This window comes from Cuculus canorus, chromosome 1 (genome assembly GCF_017976375.1).
Source record: "Cuculus canorus isolate bCucCan1 chromosome 1, bCucCan1.pri, whole genome shotgun sequence".
Taxonomy (NCBI): domain Eukaryota; kingdom Metazoa; phylum Chordata; class Aves; order Cuculiformes; family Cuculidae; genus Cuculus; species Cuculus canorus.
Genome location: NC_071401.1, coordinates 153,857,895 through 153,869,480, shown reverse-complemented (window position 1 = coordinate 153,869,480; position 11,586 = coordinate 153,857,895). Strand labels below are relative to the sequence as shown.

General features: G+C 50.9%; 2 protein-coding genes across 2 annotated transcripts; one reads left to right on the top strand and one right to left on the bottom strand.

Annotated features, from left to right (window-relative positions):
• Positions 1-2,173: 2,173 nt before the first annotated feature.
• POLR2F (RNA polymerase II, I and III subunit F) lies at positions 2,174-6,822 on the bottom strand. Its single transcript, XM_009568411.2, has 5 exons — positions 6,602-6,822; positions 6,409-6,478; positions 5,651-5,781; positions 3,990-4,061; positions 2,174-2,361 (listed from the first exon to the last, which is right to left on the bottom strand). Exons 1-5 carry the CDS (start codon positions 6,820-6,822, stop codon positions 2,271-2,273), a joined length of 585 nt encoding a protein of 194 aa, XP_009566706.2. The 3' UTR covers positions 2,174-2,270.
• C1H22orf23 (chromosome 1 C22orf23 homolog) lies at positions 6,745-11,485 on the top strand. The gene is made up of 6 exons (XM_009568410.2): positions 6,745-6,870; positions 7,320-7,382; positions 8,037-8,222; positions 8,668-8,802; positions 10,233-10,333; positions 10,645-11,485. Exons 1-6 carry the CDS (start codon positions 6,792-6,794, stop codon positions 10,747-10,749), a joined length of 669 nt encoding a protein of 222 aa, XP_009566705.2. The 5' UTR covers positions 6,745-6,791; the 3' UTR covers positions 10,750-11,485.
• Positions 11,486-11,586: the final 101 nt, after the last annotated feature.

Sequence of the window (11,586 nt, the reverse complement as noted above, 5' to 3'; positions counted from 1 at the left end):
TCAGGGCTGAAATTTCACCGCACCAACGTGATTAAAGGATTCCATGGAGGGTGGGGGGAGAAGGCTGAAGGCCACAGTGCTGTAAATTAACCTTTTCTTGGTAAGGATGGCCTGGACCAGGAAGCATTTGTGTTCCTCACATTCAGCCCCCTTCGCACACCTGCAAGTCTCTTCACATTCCCTTTGACCCGTTATTTTGCCCAAGGATCCATTCAGCTCTTGCAATATCGCCTCCAAAACTAGCCCCTCCTGTGCACACCAACGGAGGAAAGATGGACTGGTGCTTTTACAGGGAGCAGTAAGAGAATAACATTCATGGCAGGTTATATGATCTGAGTTCCCAGGCAGGTAGATGGATATAAACTCCCTTCGGGATATGGATGCTCATGTGCAGGCACTGACCACACATAGAGCACAAAGAATGCACACTTCCTATGTAACCACAAGCTTTAACACAAACTACCTGGAAATACTCTTCTTGGACCAGTGTAAAGAGAAAAAATAATGTAAAACAGAAACCACAGGTGAGGTGTGCCTTCCCTCTTCTTGTCTATAAAAAGCAACCAAAATTCCAAGAGCATGTATTAATAAGATAAGTGAGAAAGAGTCTGTGTGTTCTGCCTGAGAGGTCAGATCTTCCTCTGTGAAGGGGGCAGTGGGTGCAGATTAACTTTGCCTGTGGCTTAGGAGGCTTCCCTGTGACTGGAAATAACTGGCATGTATTCCCTCTCCACTCGGTGCTGGTTAGGCTGCACCTTAAATCCTGTGTTTGGTTTAGGGCCCCTCAGTATAAGAAGGACATTGAGCTGCTGGAGCGTCTCCAGAGGAGGGCAACAAGGCTGATGAGGGGGCTGGAGAACAAGCCTTACGAGGAGTGGCTGAGGGAGATGGGGTTGTTCAGCCTGGAGAAGAGGAGGCTGAGGGGAGACCTTAATGCTCTATAAAATTACCCAAAAAGAGTTTGTAGCAAGCTGGGGGTTGTCCTCTCCTCCCAAGCAGCAAGAGACAGGATGAGAGGAAATGGCCTCAAGTTGCATCAGGGCAGATTTAGATTGGATATTAGGACAAATGCCTTCACCGAAGAGGTTGTCAAGCATTAGATGAGGCTGCCCAGGGAGTGGTGGAGTCACTGTCCCTGGAGGTGTTAAAAAAATGTGTAGATGTGGTGCTTAGGGATGCAGTTTAGCAGTGGACTTGGCAGTGTTGGGTAAATGGTTGTACTTGACGATCTTGAAGGTCTTTTCCAGCCTAAATGACTCTATGATCAAGACACAAAAATGAGGTAGTGGCTAGCTGAAAGCCATTGCAGATGATAATGCATCCACCCAACTCTTATCCTGAGCATGTAACCTCCCTGCTACCTGCAAGGGACAAATGACTGATCTTTCGTTACACTATGGATTAAAAGAACTCTGGGATTTAACTGCTGCTGTGCCACTATAAGAACCAACAGAGTATGTACCAGTGAGATGGCTGGAAAGTACACACCCACCCAGGACGATCAGTTCCACCGCGCTTCACTATGAGGAGCAAGTGTGGCAACAATCCACAACTGCCGCGCTGGTGGGACTGCGAGTGGTGACTGCACTTCCGGCTGGGGCAGTGCCACTGAAAGGGGATCCCCACTTCTGATAAGCAGCAGGAGCAGGGAAACAATAGGTGATTTGATGAGAGCTGCTCTACGATACTCCTGAGAAGCACCACAGCCAGAGAGGAAATTGGGAGTTTCCACAGCAACCTGCGCAGGGCACAAAGGCCCAACTGTCTGGGGGAAGGAATGGAGGTGTCCCAGCACCCCCGTTTGAAGAAGGGACAGGGGTGGAGAGGTGGAGTCTTTCTGAAGCCAAAGTACCTGTGAGAGCATTTTTGTACAGTAGGAGTATAACTGGCTTTTACTACAGTAGCCAGGGAGGAGCAGTGCTGGAGAAGGAGGAAGAAGAAGTTAACTGCAGTCTTTAGTCTCACTGAAAGGCAGGGCCCTTGCAGGTGAAAAAAAGCAGCAAGAAAAGCATGGAAAGTGCAGCACTTCTCTCCCTAATCTTACTAATATAGCCCACGACACAGAAAAAATAATGACCAAGGCAGTAGAGAGAAGTAAGAAAGTCTTCTCTTGGGCATGTGGGATTGAGATGAAAGAGAAGGTGGGAGAAAAAAAAACCCAGACATATTTAACTTAAAATGGTGAGAATTATCATTTATTTACAGAAATATAAACAAAAATAGAAACATCTCTGAGTGAGGAAAGAACCAAAATGATGGCTGGAGGCTGATCAGTCTGTGATAATTAACTCATCCACACCCCAGTCTTCATAGCTCCCATCAGGTAGATAACGACGAATGATTATGGGGATCTTTCGTGCTCTGAAGGGACGACAGAGAGGTGAACAGAAATGCCTTCACTATACCATTTCGACAGGCAGAGGGAACAGAAATGCTTATTGCCTTCAGTGAGCATATCAGGTTTAACTGAGAGATTGGTGTAGCATGGTGACTGGGTGTTATACAGCAGAGGGAAGTTCCAACAACCTTCTCTCTCCTGTAGGTGCAAACCACCCTTAGACTCAAAACAACCAAAGACCTACGAAAGGTCAGTCCTCTGTTGCTACTGCAGGAATTGAGCCCCGTGATCTGAACCCACCATGAGACAACATCAAGCATCTAACAGATACAGAGGAAAAAAGATTCAAGAGGTTTGAAGAACAAATCCGCTTTTCATTTGATGGAAGATTTTTCCCAAAAAGACACTAAAGAAATGGCAGAATTCTTCACACCAAACTGATATTTATAGAGTATTTTGCACCTTGAGAGCATCAGTTACATTTTAAGAAGGATACATGAAATAGGGACTATGCAGGTACCAAAACCTGGTTCAGCTGGGTTGGAGCACAGTGTCTGCTAACAGTGCTTCCCATTAGAAAGTAAAAAAAATGCTGAACACAATTTAACTCAATAGAAGTAGATTTAAGTCAGCAGAATCTAATCAGACAGTCTGGAATCTAACCAGGGCGTCAAGTTTCAACTGTATCAGACTTGAAAAGTAATACAGCTTCTTTAATGATTGGGTTCAGGGACATTGCTTTTCCAGTAGCAAAGCAGCTCCCTCATGCCAAGAATCACAACTGAATTTTGGCACAGAACAGGATGCCACAATACTCTGCCACACCCCGATTTACTTTCTAGAGCTCCCATTCAGAAAGTGGCCAGAAGCAACTCAGATCAAGCTTGGAGATCTGACAGTAGCCACCTAAGGACTTTGTGGCAATGATAAAGAGAGCTACCACAGATATAAGATCTGCAAGAGCAGCTGCAATGTGCTGAGAAATTGGGCGACCAGAGGGTCAGTTCACTTCAAGAACAGGAACTTCATCAGTAATGGAATCCAGCTGGATGGACACCTGCATGTGATCTCTGCCACTGCCCATACAGACAAAGTGTTGGCCAGCAGGGAGCTCTGCTGTGAGAAGGTGGGCCTGTAAGTAGTCATCCAAAAGCTGCCTCTGCTGCAGGCAGAAAGGTTTTACATCTGCCTGTAAGCAGTGCATGTGCCTTCCCACAAGCACAGAAAACCAAGTGTGCAAGGGTGTGGGAAAAGAACACTGTCTGGAGGTTCTCCACACCACCAGCCTGACCCCTGTTTTTTTGCCAGCACTTCATTTGAACACAGGTCTGTTCAGATGGCTGCTTCAAACCAATTCCATTCATGGGACTGATTCCAGAAAGATAAGGACCTTGGGTTCTCATCATAGAAATAAAGAACACTTGGACTCCACAGTAAGAGGCCAGGGCACTCGTAATAACCCGTACTTTGCATGAGCAACTACGATGGGAGAGAACAACTGCAGGGAAATCCCAAGGTGAAAAAGGGGAAGGCAACTGTTTTCAAAGGAAGATAAGGTTGTCCTGGAATAAGCTGCTAAATGCTGGAATCAGGAGAGAACTGCTGGCTTTCTGGAAATTGATACAACTCACCGCTGAAGTCTGGAACTTACTTGAGTTCCTTCATGGCAATCAGCAGGGGGTCTGTCTCTCCTTCCAGCTCCACCATCACAGGGGCACACATCCTAAGACAGAACATCAACAATCACTTGAAGGAACACACAGACAGGGAAAAGGGACAGCCAGGCATGTGCCTACCTAAGTCACCCAGACAGTGATCGGTAAAGTAGGAGGGTGGGACATCCCCTTGATTTGCTTTCTTATGCACTCTAGGAAGAAAATTCCCCCAAGTGGCTATAGACTGAGCTTTTACTCAAATATTCTTCTTGTCTCATTCCTCAGCCTCTGCTGACCTGCTGGTGTGCAAGGGCTGGTGAGATCTACATCCTTTTAGTCAGCCTTTGCTGTATTTAAATGTGAGGAAAAGAGTCGTTCCCAAAATTAATCCGGTGGAAACACTGTTAAGTGAGCAAACCTCCTGTTTCGCGGAACAAAACTCCAGCACATTCCAATTCACACACAACTTCCAGGCTTTGTTTATAGGAAAGCAAGAGCCTGAATTTACAATGCTCTCTACCTCTGGGAAGAAAAATTAAGCACTTCGTATAGCGTTGTGACAGTAGAACAACGATGGGTGACAATATCTGCCCATTAGACAGCAACAGCAAAGCAAGTTCACGTTATGCATGGATAAGGCCACTGGGGGCTGCTGCTGGCCCAGGCTCAGCACCAAAGGCAGAACACATAGGTGACACGGAAAGAAGCGACAGTGTTGCAGATTAAAGGCCTGGTCTGGGCCCCTCTCATCTCCCCCCTTTTCCTGGCCTTCCGCCAGCTGAAAGAATACACACAAAATACCTTCACAGAGTGAGGACCATGTAAAGAAGAGCTTGGCAATGTGATGATTAAGGAAAGGTTTCATCGCCACCTACAAGCTTCTAAACGATGTCGAGGAGTGGCAGCACTTTGAGGAGGGATATGACCAAGGTGAAATGGAGAGATGAGCTTCCAGACAAACCTTGCCAAAGTCTAATAACTTTGCTCATAAGGCAGTTTATTGAGAAGCACAAAACTTCTTAATATGCATCATAAAAGCAAGTCTAGACAGGTAAATAGATGAAGTCGAGAGCAGGCAGCCTTAGGAGCACATTAAAATAGAATTTAAATGTTATCACCTATTCTAAACGAGGCCTTACTATCCCAAATACTTTAAAAAGACTTACAGTTTGCTACAACGCACCTGCACTTGAAACAGATTTCAGGTTGGTTACTCCATTCCCAATTCCTACAGCTCCAACTGTAGGAATTCCTACGGCACCAACTGAAGATGCTCTGGAGCATCCCTCCCCCAACCACTGGCTTTTGCAAACCACTTCTGAGCTCTACAGTCCCCCCAGCTCTCTTATGAAAGACAGAAACCAGGATCAGCTTGTCACATTCCCTGCTCATTTTGCCTGTGACCTAGAAAAGTTCACTGCAGCTGCTGAACACCTCCCTCTCTAGGCACAAGTACCACAATCTTAGCCAAGCAGAGAGACAGAGATCACATATGCAGCTCCACGGTCTTGTGCTTCAGTGTTGACCAAGACAGCAATCAGCAAGCTCAGCAGTCATGTAAGGAATTACATGAGATCCAGGAGTTTTTAAGGAAGGAGGAAAGCAGTTTTCATTGCTCATTCTATCCAGCACTTGGGATAGAAAGGGAGATACTCACGCTATCTGGAGGGCGCGGGTACCGAGAACTCTGGCTCGCTCGTATTTGGTCATGTAGGGGGTAGTGATCCGCTTCTGGTTTGCCTGCTGCCGTTCTCCTGAGGGGAGGATCTCCACATTCTCCTGTCCCTCCTGGGGAAAGCAGAGCAGTGCTGCAGCCGCCCAGGCCTCGCCGCGCTGGGGGAGCCTCTGACAACGCCCAGCCCTCACCGTGCGGGGGGAGCCCCCCGGGATCCCTAGCCCTAGCTGTGGGGGGAGCCCCCCAGCTGCAGATCCCACCGTGTGTGGGGAGCCTTCAAGACCCACCCCCAGCAGTGCGGGGGGGAGCCCCCCACCCCCAGCAGTGCAGGGAGGGAGCTCCAGGTCCCCCAAGCCCCAGCTGTTCGGAGACAGCCCCCCCAGGACCTCCAAGCCCCAACTGTGCAGGGGAAGCCCCCCAGAGCCCCTCACCCATATGAGAGGAGCCCCTCAAACCCTGCCGTGTGTGTGTAGCCTCCAAGACCCCCCCGGCACTGCGGGGGGAGCCTCCGAGACTCCCTCTGCCGTGCAGGGGGAGACCCTCCAGGCCGCCCCAGCCCCAGCCGCGCCGGGGGAGCCTCTGAGACACTCCAGCACCGCGGGGCAGTCCTTAAGACCCCCCAGCCCCAACCGTGTGTGGGGCGCCTCTGAGAGCCCCCAGCAGTGCAGGAGAAGCTCTCCAGCCCCAGCTGTGCGGAGGGGAGCCCCCAGGACCCTCCCGCCGCCCCGCGGGGGACCCACCTCCTCCGCGTTCTCCAGGTCGTCCAACCCCTCATCCTCCTCCACATCATCAAAGTCGTCCCCGTCAAAGCTGTGGGAGAGACACGGGCATCGCACATCGGGACGGGCTGACCCCGCCACGGGCGCCCCCTGGCCTGGCCTGGCCTGACCCGACCCGAATGACCCCACTCCCCCCACCCGGCCGCACTCTCACTTGTCCTCGTTGTCAGACATGCTGCCTCCCCGCCACCTCCGCTCCCGGACGGAAATACCCGGAGCCACTTCCGGGTCCCGCCGGCCATGACGCAGCCGGAAGCGCCCGGCGCTGTTACCAGGGCGACGCGACGCCGCGCTGCTCCCTCCCCGTCCCGTTCCCGCCGGTACCGGTGGCGCCGCGCGTGTCCATGGAGACGTCAGAGCGCGGCGTGACGTCATCGGCCGGGCCGGGCCGGTACAGCCCGGACACCCGGGAGCTGCTCAGAGGTAGGGGAGAACCAGGAAAGAACGGGGGGAACTAGGGAGGGAGCAGGAGAACCGAACGGGAGAGGGGGAACCAGGAGAGAGCGGAGTGTGGTGGACTGGGGAGAGAGTGGGGGAAAACAGGAAGGAGCAAGGGGAAACCGAGAAGGGACAGGGAGAACTGGGGACGGAGCAGGGGGGAACAGGGAAGGAAGCGAGGGGGGAACCAGGAGGAACCCGGCAGAACCTGGAGGGAGTGGGGGAACCGGGAGGGAGCGTGGAAGGTGGGAGCCCAGAGGGAACGAGGGGGACTGGGAAGGGAGCAGGGGGGCCGGGCAGCAATGTGGGTTGAGTCTTCTAAGCCCAGACCTTCCTCAGTGGCTTTGGGCCGCGAGGGTGGTGCCCCGGGTGGGTTCCCCATCCTGTCCCCGCTGCTGCCAGAGGGAATGTCACCCCCACATCATGTTTTTCAGCAATGATGGAGGAGTTGAAACTGACACATTTCCAGAGGCGATCCCTGATGAACTGTGTGAAACGTGAGTGGCAACCCTCTCTCACCCACTGCTGCACCCACTGAAGAGCTTTTAAGACCATGGCATTTGCCCACAGTGTGCTTGGATGGGCAAGTGTTCGAAGGTGGTGAAGGATCAGGAGCACAAATCTTACGAGGAGCAGCTGAGGGAAGTGGGGTTGTTTAGTCTAGAGAAGAGGAGGCTGAGAGGAGACCTTGCTGCTTTTTACAACTGCCTGAATTATCAGTTGGATATCAGGAAAAAATTCTTCACTGGAAAGGTTATCAGGCACTGGCATGGGCTGCTTAGGGATGTGGTTGAGTCACTATCCCTGGAGGTATTTAGAAGATGGGTAGACAAGGTGCTTGGGGATGGTTTGGTAGAGGACAGGTATGGTTGGACTCAAGGATCTCAAAGGTCTTTTCCAACCAACCAATCCTATTATTTTTAAAACAGCAGCACGGCTGCTGCTGACACACGGGGACACACAGGGCAAGGTGTTCCCATGGGTCATCTGGGGAACAAGACACAATGGCGTTACTTGAACCACAGCGTGCCTCATGTCAGCATGCGCCAACAACCAGGTTGAGATGTCTGTCTTCATGGTGTTACAGTGGACAAGAAGGCAAACCTTCTGCTCTCTGTCTTACTTACCATTATTTTTTGTTTTCTATCTAGGAGGAGATACCCTGCCTCTCCAGTGCCACCCCACATCCAGCAAAAAAACAGCGCCAGCAGCGCTTGCTTTCTCCCCACCAGTTTGTCAACCGTGCAGGCTTCCAGCTAAACCACACCTCCGACCTGCCAGTGTCTGCCAGGCAGGAGATGCCTACACCCGAGAGAAATTCAGGCCACAGCCAACGCGTAAGTTAGCAAACACCACCAATAAATAAATGCTGCTGCCTGGTCCCTCTCTTCCCCTTACAGCCATTCCTTGCCTGCAGTCTCAGCAGCTGCAGGTGGTATCTTAATTGCTCTTTGCCTGCACTCTTTCTGTGTTCAAAAGATACTTTAAAGGTGGGTCTCTTCGTGAGCATCTGTTGTAGGTGCTCACTGACTTCTGCCGGCTGGCTGGGGGTGGTAGGAACTACACAATCCTCACACTGTGCAGTTTTCTAGGTTATAAACATGAATCAGACCTCTGATGTCAGGTTGGTTGGCTCTTCCCCACGGGTGCTCCCGTGCCAGTCTGGGGATGGGCTGTTGTTAACATAGTGCTTCCTCTGGCATCCTGAGCAGGGAAGCAGAGTGACCAGGGACCTCCCTGAGGAGACAGGCTGGTAATTTTTTTTTCCCTTGGTATTCACAGGAGATTTGGAAAAGGAGAAGGAAAGACTCCAAAACATCTTAGCAATGGGGAAGGAAGTGGTGGAGCACAATGTGAAGCGGATGCCTGTTCAGAGGAAGGAAGAGGAGATACCTGAGCGTGACCGGTTTGAGGAATGTATGTCTTTATGTACCCTGGAGGAATGCAGACGGGAAGCCTGGGAAGCTGGCTACCTCCAAGGGCTGGAGTGGCAGGCCTTGTTGCTGGTAACCTGAAGCCCATTGCGGAAGAGGGCACAGAGCCCGCTTTCCAAGAGAAGGGACTTGCTGTTCTGATGCTGTGATCCAGCTGTTCTCGCAGAGTTTATACTGCAGAGGTTTGCTGGCACATTCGAGCTCCCTGGGCTGCCCACACCAAACAAACTCTGCTGGCAGGGAAAGACCTCAGGGATGTGCAGAGTGACCTAGGCAGGAAGCCCAGGTACTGTGGGTCCTTTTTCCAGCCAGCGTAACTCAACACAGACTGGGACGCTTGCCAGCATGACCATGGTGTGGGCCCTATTTTCTCTCACTCCAAGATCAGAGCAGTTAGACTAGCAAAGCTTAAATGTTGAGCAGGATTTTAAGCAGGGATGGACTTTAGCCTACAGAATATTCTGGAATGGCAATACCCTGCCTAATACCTCTGTGTGCTGGAATTTTCAATGTGCGTGTACGCCCCAGCTCACTCTTTGCTATCCAGGGCAGCTGGGTTCATGCATGCTTTGTATTGTCTAAAACTTGTTGCAAGCTGAATGTTATCCTTGACACATCTGAAATGCCCACATGCTTTGTACTGTGGCAAGATTTGGACCAGCTGGTTGCAGGTCTGTGCTGCAGTGTGGCAGCTAACACTGTGCCTGTGATACTGGTCATAGAATCTTAGAATGGTTTGAGTTGGAAGGGACCTTAAAGATCATCCAGTTCCAACCCCCACGCCATCGGCAGGGACACCTTCTGCTAGATCAGGTTGCTCAAAGCCTCATCTGCTCTGACCTTGAACACCTCCAGGGATGGGGCATTCACAACTGGGCAACCCATTCCAGTGCCTCACCACCCTCGCAGTAGCAAATTTCTTACTAATATCTAACCTAAATCTCCCCTTGTTCAGCTTAAAACCATTACCCTTTGATCTGTCGCTGCACTTGAAAAAAAGCCTCTCCCCAGCTTTCCTGTAGGCCCCCTTTAAGTACTGGTAAGCTGCTACAGTGGGTGATGCACATCACCTAATGAACCTCAGTGGCTTCCAGCAGGTTCCGTCTCCATCCTCGGACTGGTTAAATTGCCCACCAGCAACACTGAATTGTAAGAAAGATAGAAAGTTACCATTCCTGCAAGATGGAGAGTAGTAGGAACGTGGGCACGGGGTACGCTTCCTGTTGCATAAGAGGCTACTGAGGTATTTTGATGACATGTGCAAGATGAGCATTACAGCAGATGTCACTCTTACCCTGGTGGGACCACTGTTCAAGCAGAGCTGGGAAAGTGGGGCTTTGGATCTAGGCAGGAATGTGTTTTCTGGCCTTTCGGTTGAATCCTGTTTCCACAGTGTTTTGTCGTATCTGTCAGTGGTGAATGAAGTTCAGGAGAGGAAGGAGTTCCTGGCAGAGATGGAAGCTCTAGGGCAGGGCAAGAAGTATCGAAGCATTGTCCTCACTGAAATCTCACAGGTACGTGAGGGTCCCGGCACCACTGGCTGTACAGCATGTGGAGGGAATCCCTAGCATCAGAAACCTTAAAGAAGAGTCTCTCCTGATACCCACGCAGGGAAGGGGGCAGAGAACTGAGAGTTCCCCTTCACAGCGTGGAGCGGGAGTGAATCTGGGGAATACGGGATAGAGGTTTTCAGCCTTTCTTTCCATCTCTACATGTAACTTAATCAGGGAAATAGAACCTTTGTTTTTAGGGCTGGCAAAAGAAAGGGGGGGAAAAAAGCTGCCGTCATTCTCCTCGCTCAGCCCTTCCCCTTTGAACTTTGCAGAAAATACGCGAGATGGAGATCATTGACAAGATGAGAAGTGAGGCAATGAGAGAGATCATGACAAAAGACTTCTCTGGTGGGAACAAATCTGATCCCCGCAACTAGGCCAAGGGAAAAAAAACACAAGTGCAGTTTGTTCCCACCTCATCTCAAGGGCTGGTCTGTGCCTCTACCCGAAGAGGGGGCAGCAGCATCTGTTGCCTGAAGCCAGAAGCGATTTGTATGTAGCTGGTTAACAAAGGAAAGCTGTTGTAAAATCCTGCCCACGCACTGGATCCCTTCTTGCTCAACAATACCAAAGAGATGAAAACACACAGTAGTGGGTACCAAAACATGACAAAGCAGAGCCTTCTTTTGCCTGTGCGATGCCTCGGAGTACAGGGATCCACCACTAAAAGTGTCGCTCATTTCCATCCACCCAGAGGTGGAGGCTTCTCAAGACAGTATGATGGTAACACGTGGTGCTACCCACATCTACAACCTGATCCTGTCCCCACGACTCTAGGAATGACTGTGCTGGCAGACGGCACAGAGGAAGATGCAACTGCGTGGCCTTGCGCAAGCACGAGCCTCCAGCGTTGCTGGAGGTCAGCGTGACTGTATGCATCAGCAAACTTCTTGGTGGCAGCTGAACTGGGCAAGCGCTCAGGAGTGCAGCTGTGCAGAGGAGGGAGAGGGGATTTCATCCCAGCGCATGCTGCTCTTTGCTGCTGGCTTGCTGTGGGGTTTTGGTTCCTGAAAGCGTGGTATGCTGAACAGCCACTGGCTCCCCACAGAGCCTGGAAACGTCTGTTTGCTCCCCTCAGGCATAACCCTACATCTGTCCTCCAGCAGGCTGAAGCACTATGTCCTACTACTCCTGTGTAAATCCCAGCATAAAATCCACCTCCCAATTTCCTTAAGATCCCATCATCTGTTTCATAGCAATACTCTTGCCAGCCA